This window comes from Acanthisitta chloris, unplaced genomic scaffold (assembly GCF_000695815.1).
Source record: "Acanthisitta chloris isolate BGI_N310 unplaced genomic scaffold, ASM69581v1 scaffold34378, whole genome shotgun sequence".
Classification (NCBI taxonomy): Eukaryota; Metazoa; Chordata; class Aves; order Passeriformes; family Acanthisittidae; genus Acanthisitta; species Acanthisitta chloris.
The window spans coordinates 677-12,330 of record NW_008685963.1 but is presented as its reverse complement, the minus strand read 5'-3'; the positions used below and the strand labels follow the sequence as shown (position 1 = coordinate 12,330).

Here is an 11,654-nt window from a genome sequence, read left to right as displayed (position 1 = left end):
ACACAAGGTAGAAAGTTGAGGGCTGAATTAAGTTTGGGTGGTAGTTTGGAGGATGAATTGAAGACAAAATAAACAGATACAAGGTAGTTGCTGAAAGACAGCAGGACCAATTACAATAAACTCTTTATTAACATTATAGTTTTCTCTTGTAAACATTAATGATAAATCTCTAAACATTGTATGCATGTTCAGTGCTGAAATTGAAAAGTGAGTGGGACCATGGCCAGCAACTTGCATGGGAACAGGATTAGCTCTTGTGCAGATGAAGTTGTAGCAAAACTGTCATCTTCTGTCTGAGGCTATTGATTACAAAGATAGCACCATAGGCTCAGGAGGTGCCTTCACTGCATGTTCATGAGAGCTGAGGAAGGTAGTCCAAGGAAATATTACTATTGCATGGTCTGTTCTTTAATATATTTGTTCAGCTATCTGTTAAGAACTGCTTCTGGAGATAGAAGGTTGGTGTAGAAGGTTCTTTAGATTGTCCATTGGCTGTTGTCTGTGTTGCTATTTCCTGTAGTTTTGTAATCCTTCCAGTTCTCACTGCTAGGCAGTGAGATAGCAGAAAGAAAGGTGGGAGTTGTTGGTTTTGTGTTCGTTTGGTTTTAAGGTATAAACTATCCCTTTCTTTCTATAATTAAGTTTTGTCTGTTTGCTGGACAACTCGCCAAACACGCTTTTTTTCCTATGGCATATGACTGTTTTGTTTGCATTAGAGATCACCTAACACTAGAGAAAACTGGAGAGAGTATGTTAAAATCTCTGGTTCATGTATTTCTTCATGTCTTGGTTCTGAACAGATTGACAGATTGGGGATCAGGAGGGAGGGTTTTTTTCCCCAGACTGGTTTGCTCGAGGACTTTGCTTGAGTGTGAGTTCTTGTCTACTACTTAGGGTCAGGTCACTTGGGAGACATTTTAAGAACTATGGAATATAATGATATTCCCAACCTGACCTGCTCTGCTCCAGCAGCATGTTACAGTGGTGTTGATATTTTACCACTACTTTTTATAAGGTCCTAGGAATTGTTTTTTGTCTGTGGTTCCTGCCAGTTCACAGAGCAGGTGTGGACCTCTCTGAACTAGACTCTAGCTAGTCAGTTACCTGTGACTGTGGCAGATAGAACCTGAAGATTCCAGTGGTCTTTCACAGGCTTTTGTTTCTAAAGTGACTTTGCTGACAGCGAAGTAGTATTACTTACCTTCATGCACATAAGCTAGCAGGCTACAATAAGCAATCCTTTTGAAAACTAGCTGTAAAACCACTGCAGGTATGGCTCCATAACAGTTAAAGGTGAGCTAAACCAACAGACTAGATGCCTTTCCCTTTGTGACACCCTGCCATGGTAAACCCAGTTTTATATGGGGTTTTTTTTGTGTTAAATTAATATTCTGTCAGTGTAGCATCCCAACTCAGCTCATCAAATGGTTATGGTCGCGGTGTCGCTCCTTGACTTAGGACAAATGTATGAGGTCTAAGATTGTGTAATGATTTTCTTTCTTCTCCATAACTTTTGCAGGTATTGGGGCTGCTGGTATGGACCCTGATTGCTGGAACAGAATACTTTCTATATCCAGCCTTTGGCTGGGTGATGTTTGTAGCTGTGTTTTACTGGGTTCTCACCGTCTTCTTTCTGATCATCTACATGACAATGACCTACACCAGGATCCCCCAGGTGCCATGGACCATGGTGGTAAATATACCCATTCTTTGTTGTTTCAGGTTTGCTGAGTTGCAAAGAGAATAAGATACTGGTGCATTCTGTGGGTGCAGGTAACCAACTGCACTTGTGCTCTTTGCAGATTTTCCCCCTAATTACTGTGTGGCTGAGTACCTGCAGTACTTAACCTTTGTACTACCCAGACACTTTTAAAACACTTCCTATGATGTTGCACCATTTTGTTCAGTGGTTGATGTAGTGATTTCATTTTTAATAATGTGTGTGTGACTGATACTTATGCACAGTGACCTCTTTTTCTCTCTGTAGTGGTTACATCCCATGAAGAACGAGTCTGTTGCTGCCTCTGAACTAACAGACCTGGCCATATGGCTTAAACAGCAGAAATCTGTGCTGGAATCAATACCATGAATTGGAAGTGGGACCTGGGCTCTTAAAACATGGGTCTTCCTCTGCTAAGCTAAAAGCAAAGGTGGTTCAGAGGTGGCAACAGTCTGACAATCCATATGTAGTTTACCCTGAAAATGGTGCTGAAAATTAGTGTTATGTAAAATATGTACTATGTAACCCTTTGCTTTTAGCTCAAGACTTAAAGCAAATCAGATAAACAGCTAATGTAATTACAGAAAACTTTCACAGGCACTTAAAATTCAGATCCAGTTTTTATGGTTTGGACAAACCTGGCTAGCTGTGCCTCTCAACAATATATTTTTACATCGTTTGCATAACAGGCTGATCTTCAGGATAATAGATCCTAAAAGTCACTGTCATCTCAGCCAATTGGTTGTTTGTGACCTATCCAAGAATTACTATTAATTTTAGCTTTGCATTTGTCAGGTACAGTGAGATACTATTCTTTTTTTTTTCCCCTAGCTAGAGGTTATTGACTAGAATTCTGTTATTTTTATGATGAAATGTATTTGACTTCTGTGTTGCTAACAGCTTGTTATCAGGTATATTGTGTATGTGACTAAAATTGAAGACTCAAATACTCTTTTAGTCTTCCCATTTGCTGCTGTAATAAATAGCCAGCTAGAGCAATTACTAATAAGAACAACCAGGATTATGTTCAGATAGCTTCTCTATTTTCAACTTTCATGACCAGCAATTACCATTAAGGCTGTTACATTGCTATAGAAATGCTGGATTATTTCAATTACAGCAGTAATGTGTCTGGGTACATTTAAAGGTGTGGTGTGTTGTGGTGAGGTTTTTTTCCCCTCATTGCATTAGATGTAAGTAAAGTTCATTCTCTCATCAAGGGAAAGCATCTTTGTATCCATTTGAATAAAATTTGGTCATTACCCTTCTTTCATCAGCTGAATGCTATTATCAGACAAGTGCACATAAATGAGTTGCCCCCGATCTATGTCATAGATGATCTGGAGTATTTGATTTGTTTCTGCTTCATATCGAGTGTATTTATTGCTCTGAGTTCCAAACACATTGCAGATAAGATCACATAAATGTAGGTCCAAAAGGTACTTTACTTTTATATTAAAGGGTAATATAAAGGGAAAATGAATGCAAAATACATAAAAGGTGCTTGGATTGCAGCTTGTTTTGCCCTAAGGTATTAAAAGAGCTCTTGGGAACAGCCTTTGAATTAGTCTCCTGTCTGGTCACGAGGAATGTTGGGTTTCTTTTCAGAGAGATGTTGTTGATGTCTTCATTCAAAAGAGCAGGGCACACACCTTTTTGAGTGAGTTTATGCTCACTTTCACTCTGTTCTCTGAAGTATCCTGAATTTCAGTATCTGCTAGTTATTGCTCTGCCTCCTCAGACGACAGTTAGCTCAAACTGTTCCTATTGTATGCAGGATCCAAAATTACATCTGGACTTCTCTGTCATAAATTCACTTTTTGCAGGTTAAGCACATTACCAAATTGCTTAAGATGCAGCTACTTTTACTGCAAATTAACCCAAAGGACATGCTTCAAAACTGACTTTCCTTAATAGCGCAAGTTCTTTGCTAAAACAATCAATGGAAGCTTTTAAAATCTGGTAAATTTGAATTTAAGAAGCAGATGGTAATTTAGCATGAACCATTTGGTTTGAGTAATATATTGGCAGTAAAGGCCCAATCAGCTTGCATTGCATTCCATCTTCCCCAACAGTGTTATTTCCCAGAGCAGCACTTCTCAGAAATTATGTGCTTTTTTCTTTTCTACATGACAAGATATTGCAGGGATTTGTAGCTTTCCAGGGTAATTGAGTCTTTTTGGAATGGGAAATCTGAAAATAACAACAACAAATACTCTAGGTAATCAGATTTGGAGTTTATAAATCAGTGCTGTACAGAAGTTCACCTGAACCTGCCAATTGTTGGCATCTTATCCTAAAATTGACGGTTTGATATTTTATTGCTGTAATGCCCAGATAAAACCAGAGAGGTGAGACGTGTGGGTAGAGATAATACCTTTCATTAGACCAACTGATACATGTGAGATAAGCCCCACTCATTTGCAAGTGTGTGAATCAAACCTCAAGTGCCAGGCCTTGGACTCCATCTGAGTGCTGAGGCACTGCCCACAGTTCCCTGTGGAAGGCTGGCTAAGTGGCTCTTTTCCAAATGCCCTGAAGTTGCAGGGACTTAGGAACAACAGCAGGATGTGCATACCTTCTAGTCTGCTCTGGAAACTGTAGGAACTGTTTGCATTGGAAGTCTCATGTTGACAGTGGTGACCTGAAGACTGTCATGTTGGCAGATGACAGCACAGCATGCTGCCCTCATTGGGGGGCCTGCAGTTGAGAAAAGAGTGCTTGGAGAATCACTGCCCTTCAGGAAGTTTTGAACCCTGTGTATCACAGGAGCATGTGGCAGTGGGCCAGACTCCACCAAGTCTACATAAATTTTGCCAGAACCAAAGGTCCTGGAGATGAATGTGAGGAGCTTCCATTTCAACCTGTTGATCCATGCTTTGGTGCACTGAGGGAATTGTTGATGTTGGTACAGCTGTTGTCACAGCCCTTCTGAACTTGTCTTCTTGAGCTGCAGCTCTTTTTCAGATTGTGCCAGAGTTGGTGACTAGTGAATTAAATAGTGAATAATTAGCATATATTCCTAGCATCCACTGGGTCACACCATGGAAATTAATGAGTTGGAGCTGCACTGGTATGGCAACATTTAGACAACTAGAGCAACAGAGTTAAGGGTTATATTTGTGTGATGCTCTGGAATGCAAATACAAGGCCAGAAGCTGAAGGGAGCTGATTCTGTACAACATTAGGACCTAGATTATATTGAGTTACCAATTCCTGAAATTGTAACTAGATGCTAAGCATGTCATAGTTATTCCACTTAAGCATGGCACCAGTGAACTAAAAGTATATTTTATGGCCAAATTCATACGCCTTAGACAAGTAGAAGGGTGGGGTTTGGGGGGATTTTATTTTTTCAATAAGAATGAACTTCCTATAGCCATGACCAAGTAGTAAGTAAGTAAAGGACAAAGTATTAAAATGATGTACTTTCAAAAAACCTCTCCTATTTTTCTCTTTCACCTTCTTAAACTTCTGCTCTCTCTCCCTTTCTTGTTCTCTCACATGCCAAACCCAACAACCTTTTTGTCTGTTCTCTGTAGTGTTATGTGAGCTCAATGTTATATGCTTTGCCTGTTTCTTAGTAATGAACACTACATCCTGTGACGTTAATTTTGCTCCTTAGAAGAGAACATGCAGCATCTGCCATGAAGGAGTTTTGATGACCCATGTAGTCCATTCAGACATTTCTCCTTGGTTTTACCTGTTTCTTTCTCCTCTCAAAAACAGGCAGAAGGGAAAGGTACTGTAGGGTGGAAGAATACAACTGAGGAAAAAAAAATCACCCTCTTTATCTCCTTCACAAAGAGAAAACAAAGTTTTGGAAGCTTTGTAAATATTCTTCATATGCCACAAGTTACTGATTCCTACAGTGTATCTTTGTGTAGATTAGAAATGCAATCACAGTTTTGTTTTGTTTTGTTTTTTCATTTAGTGTCATAGTCTTACAGCCTAACACTTAGATTGTGATAACCAAACTGTCCTTATTTTTGCTTATCACATTTGCAGTGTACATTGCATGTGTTCAATGTATTTCAGAAGAGAGTTTTGTAATGCTGGAAAACAAATGCATATGCATATTAATTACTTATGTTTGGTTTTTCAACAGGGTCTGTGTTTTAATGGAAGTGCCTTTGTTTTGTACCTCATTGCTGCCATTGTAGATGCATCTTCAGTTACCAAAGATCTGCACAATCACAATTACAACAGCTGGGCAGCTTCTTCAGTGAGTTAATTTTTTGTTTACATCAGTTCTATGTCCACTGAAGTTACATCAAATGAAGACTTAGTGCACTTGGACAGCTTCAGAAGCAGTTTAAACTAACTCAGTTAACTTTGCATGCATGTGGATAAGATGCATTCAGCTTTCTGTGGGCTGAGCCATCTACATAGCACCTTTGGGAAGGCCCTGAAGGCTACTGCTGTTTCTAGGGTAATCTTCCTGTTACAGCCTCAACTTTTGATAGTCTTCCTTTTGGCTCACATGGACAATGCCTGAAAAGTCATGTAACTTTCCAGTGTTTTAAAGTGGTTGCAAATCATTAATTAATCTGACATTACTATCTTACTAGTTAGATTTAGAAATCCAAAACAGTCAGTCAAAGTAGATGGAAAATAACTTAAAAAAAGAACAGAGAAGAGCCTTGTCACTTTCTGAGTAGGTGAATACATTGACTAGCTAAGTTAAGGGAGTTGTAAAAAACTTCTTGCATGTTGTGGCAACAGTAGTCAAATTCATTTGTACACAGTAATCCCAAATTACAGCTATTTTGCTGACTATTCCTGCTTCTGCAGTTGTCCTCTGGACTATTCACAAATCCTGTCTGAAGCTTGTTGTATATGGCCATGAACTCAGGAACTTGAGCACCTGCCCTGTTTTTGTCTTGGGAATTGGATGACTACATCCCTGCCATGTCAGTGGTGTTCAGGGTCTTCTCCCCTTGACAGTTTGTAACTATTGATCTGTTACTCAGCCACTGCAGTTGACAGGAACTTGCCTGCTGTTAGATAAGCTTCCATGCTGATTCAGGTTTTATGCAAAATGCATGAATGTTCAGTGTCTCATGGGATATCTGGATTCTCTTCTAATACCTCCTAATAATGTTTACCTAATGCAGTGTCTAAACAAACTATTAAATGTAGATTCTTGCTTTCCAAACCCATTGAGGGTTTCATGGATAGAGGATTTAGCAAATCAGCTATCCCCAATAGTCGTTCTATTAGAAAGTTTTTCGACGGAGCTTTTATTTAATAACAAACAATTATAGGAAGAATGCTACAGCTTTCTATTGTAATAAGATTTTATAGTATCATCTAGAGGTTTTGGTGCCACACATTAAATTTACATTAGACAAGACTCACCAAGAACCCTCTGTTGGAAGGCTTAGATTCACTGCCTGGACACACGCTTAGCAGTGCACTTCTCTTAGAGCTGCAGTGCCGACCTAGGCCAATATGGCATATATGCAAGGAACAACTGTAGAATCATCAAATGTCTTTAGGCTGGAAGGGACTTCTGGAGGTCATCTGGTCCAACTCTTTCTCCTCCTGAAGTAGGACCAGCTTGTATCAGGCTACCAGGGCTTTGTCCACTTGAGTTTTGAGTATTTTCAAGGCTGTCTAATTGAATTTCCTGTCTTGTAACTTGTGTTTGTTCCTTCTTGTCCTATCATTGCTCACCTCCCAGAAAAGTGGTCTCCTTTGCAGTGACAGCTTTATTTAGTTTGGTTACTGGCACAAAACATTCTGGTGGTATCATTAAGATCATATAGAACATTGTCTGTTTTGAACAACATGCAGTGATTAACAGGAACTCAAGCACTGGTTGGACTTTATCAGTACAACTGAAATAGTTCACAGCTGCTTTTAGTGTACACTGCAGGAGCAACACCACTGACACAGTGTAGTTTTAATCTATAAACATAAATTTAAACATAAATCTAGCCTGCTAGAGAAGGCTTATTCTGTTACCAATTTCTGACAAAGTGGTAATATGACAATGTGGTTGCTGTCATTGCTATTTGCACTGAGGAATACCTTTTTTCATCAGTGGAGAAAGTCTGGAACTGGTAACCTTATCAGTATCACTGTTTGAGAACGTGTCTGGGCCTGCATTGGAACCCAAGTTTTCTCTGTAAACAAACAGATGCACAGTGTGCCATACAAGTGGGCTGTAGGCAAGTCCTGGAACGTAGCAGCAGGACAGGAGTGTTAGCTTGAGCTTACACTGTCCCATGAATTATCCCTCAGGCTTTAAAAGCAGCAGGTATGGGATTGGTGGCAGTCCAGTCTGTAAGATCCATACTGAGGCAGTATAAAATGGAGATTATAAAAAAAAAGTTGAAATATATGCCATGTTTTGTCTGCTTCTAGGCCTGTGTTTCCATGTATAATATAAGCTTACATACACAGTGTTGATTGTGATAGCCACACCAGTACAAGGAGATGAGTGTGCCATTTCAGCCAGCCTGCTGTTTTCCTTTTTCCAAATCCCATAACTACTTTTTTTCTTACAAGTGACAGTGCATTCAAATCTTTTTTTTTTTCTAATATATTTTTTCCCCTTTCTCTGCAGTTCTTTGCCTTCCTGGTTACCTCCTGCTATGCTGGAAATACGTATTTTAGCTTTATATCCTGGCGGTCACGAACTTTGCAGTAAATATTTTGTTAAAACTGAATTTTGTAGTATAAAATATCTTGAGGATTGTATACTTTTGACAAAAGCTTGGAAGAGGAGTGAGGTATTTTTGAACATTTCTGTTAGAATTGATACACTATAAACTGAGATTAAATGATTATTTATAACAATGCCATCTTTAGAGACATCTAACACTTTGTACTGGAAAAGAAAATTTCATACTGCTTCTTTTAAGATTAACATGGTATTTTTCTAGACATTGTATAGTTGTTACTACTGAATCTTTAATAAATCTTACTCAATGTGCCAAGTTTGTGTAAATGTAACTTTTTCAATGTTACAGGTGTACTTTTGATACTGAATGCTACAAATAAAAACTACGAGTGATACTGTCTCATTACTATGTATAAAAAGTGACATGATACTGAATGCTACAAATAAAAACTATGAGTGATACTGTCTCATTACTATGTATCAAAAGTGACGTTGTGCAGAAAAAAAGCCAGCCTGAAACTTAAATAAATAAATAAATGACCCAACTGTGCATGTTTGCTAAACTGGGATTACAAGGTTGCTTTTTTAAATTTCTTTTTCAGAGTATAATATATGCTACTAAGAATTCTGATGACCCTGTCAGTTTGCATATTCTAACAGCTTCTCACGTCATGAGGTTGCTTCTGGAAACCTGTTCCTGTAGGTCTGAAGCTTGTTGAAGGAACGTGGTGCCTGAAACACATTACCTTAACAGGTTTCTCAGATCCAGCAGGCTCCAAAGATTAAGCCCAGACAACAGTCCCATAGTGCTCAATACTTAACCTACTGAGAGTATCACAAATCACGAGCTGAAGGTAATACATTTTGTTTCTCAGAGGACTGTGTTTCTTTTTTTCCCTCCTCAGACTATGTCATTAATCTGGGCTTCTAAATCCTATTAAATGATACAAAGATTAAATCCATAGAAGAATTATCAAGACACCAGTGCCAGAAACAAAGAATTTCCTCCCTCCTTTCCTGTCTACTGGCATCATCTGCAATTTGTTAGTTTAACAAATGAAGTTGATGCTCTTATTTAAATATCTTTGAATCAAGCAGAAGTATGACGGAAGATTGACTTTCAAAACAGATACCTTTGAAAATGACTTTCAAATACAAATTACCTAAGGATTTTTTTTTTCCAGGAATTATGTGGAGAGTGTAAGGTTGTGATTATTTTGTAATGTTATTTAAAGTTTTCCTCATTTGAAACTACTGGTGAATCTTTTATTCTGAGGTGAAGAAGATTAGAACTCTCTTCTAGTCTTCATTAACTTAGTTGGATGATTATATATGATAGTAGAGAAATCTTACCTGTTTAAAAACCCCTTTATTTCTCCTTGTAACTAAATGGTGTGCGGTTACTTATGTATGTGCCTTGCAGAAGAAGATTTATCAGCAGCCAGCTAATTCCTGTTCTTGATCACATAGTTTTGTTCTTGGTTATCTGTTGGGAGTCATAGGATTTCAGTGTAAGGGAAGCCAAGATACTACTTAAAAACCTGTATTTGTCTGCAAATTACATCTGACCTGCACAGCTTAGGTCAGGGTGTCTGCTGCTTGCTAAAATTGTCCGGTTGTAAAAAGAAGAATGGCTACCAACTATGCATTTTATCTGCACAGATAAAATATCATTAAAATCCTCTATGCTCTTTTCCATTGCTGGAAAAAAAAAATGAAGGCATCAAAATGATCCAAATGTCAACTGATAAAACGTGACCAGAAATATAGCCAGAATTAAAAATCTCATCAGTGATTTCTTATCAGTAAAAATGGTTGTACAGTAATAGAAATTCTTTCTTAGGTTATATTTGATGTGCCTATCTTAGATCCAAAGGAGGTGACAAAGGAGTTGCACAAACACTTCACGATTTCGTGGTAACTGCAATGGTCTGGTCTCAAGTCATAACCCAGACATCACCTGTGGACACAGGTAGTAAGAGGGAGTAGAGCTAAGAGGGAGTACTGTGTTTCATCCAGTTTACCTAAAACTGTCATGGAAACTGTGTATGACATGTCAGACATAATAAGCCCATTAATGAAGGACAAAAACAGAGAAGGAAAGATATCTACCTGCTCTCTGAATCTTCAGTGCTGATCCTCAAGGGAAGATGGACATAATGACTTCCAAAGACAAATCTGTGAGTTGAATTCTTAATTCTGAATTTTAAAATATATGTACTAGGCAAAAATTTGCTTTGTGCTTGGCCTTGTTTGATTTTTTTTTTTAATGTTTTTTTTCACAAACCATAACTTACCTGTCTTGCTCTTTTCTTTGGGAAAGATAATTATCTTCCCATGCTCTTTCTCATCTGTCTCATTTCTCATCTGTTGCCCAGATACCAACTGTCTGTTTTTCAAGTGTTCTGAATGTCTAGTTAAAATCGGAGGAATCACTACAAGCTGAGCATTCTTTCTGAAGTTAGTTCCTCTTATTTCAGGCATGAAGGAAGGCATAAGCACCCAAAAGGTTATCTTCCAGTGCATCAGCCTTAAATATTGATTTGCAAACTATGACTTAATGCATTTGTATATTCTAATATTGAAAAGCTAGCTGTGGTTTATCATGCAACAATTAAAACAAGATTTGCAGCTATGAGCATAGCTCATAAGATTGAAAGCAATCCTAAAAGAACAACTGGTAAGTGATGAAGTAGTTAGTGAAGTTCTTAACACAGATATTTAGAAGAATTAACAAAATGCTAATCAACTTGCAAAGTGAAGATATTTGACATGATAAAAAACTTTCAGACAAGCTCTCTGAAAAATCTAAGTCACCTACATACTCAATGTCAGCTTAAGGCCATTAATTTTCATTTAATAAGGAGTTGTCAGTACCTTTTTTCATCATCATACATGAAACACTTAACAAGATGAAGTAAATAGCATGAGAACTGTAATAACAACTTCAACTGCAGCGGTGTTATAGATTGACTTTGTCCCAGTGGCTTGCAGAAGATGTTTATATTGCTGAGTAGAAAATATGACTGTTATTCTATGTGCATTAATTTAAAGGTATTTCTGTTCTGCTGGGCTGAACTCAGATCAGCAGGGCCCCAGTCACATACACACTTTCAAAAAGAAATTAAGAACTAAAGAAGCTGAATCAGCGGTAAGAAAAACTTATTTCTTAATAGGAAGTGCAGACGTTACTAGAACCTTCCTCCACAGGGCTCACAGAAACCTACGACACACATGCTTCTGCACTGAACTGGAAGGAGAAGGAGGAAAAAAAAATGCAAGCTGTTTAAAAACAGAACAAAA

General features: G+C 38.1%; 1 protein-coding gene across 1 annotated transcript; it reads left to right on the top strand.

Moving 5' to 3' along the window:
• Positions 1-1,513: 1,513 nt before the first annotated feature.
• Positions 1,514-8,658, top strand: CMTM8 (CKLF-like MARVEL transmembrane domain containing 8; the record flags this gene model as incomplete). Its single annotated transcript, XM_009079951.1, has 3 exons — positions 1,514-1,693; positions 5,829-5,945; positions 8,295-8,658. Coding segments are annotated over 3 exons (381 nt in total), but the record flags the coding sequence as incomplete, so codon positions are not given.
• Positions 8,659-11,654: the final 2,996 nt, after the last annotated feature.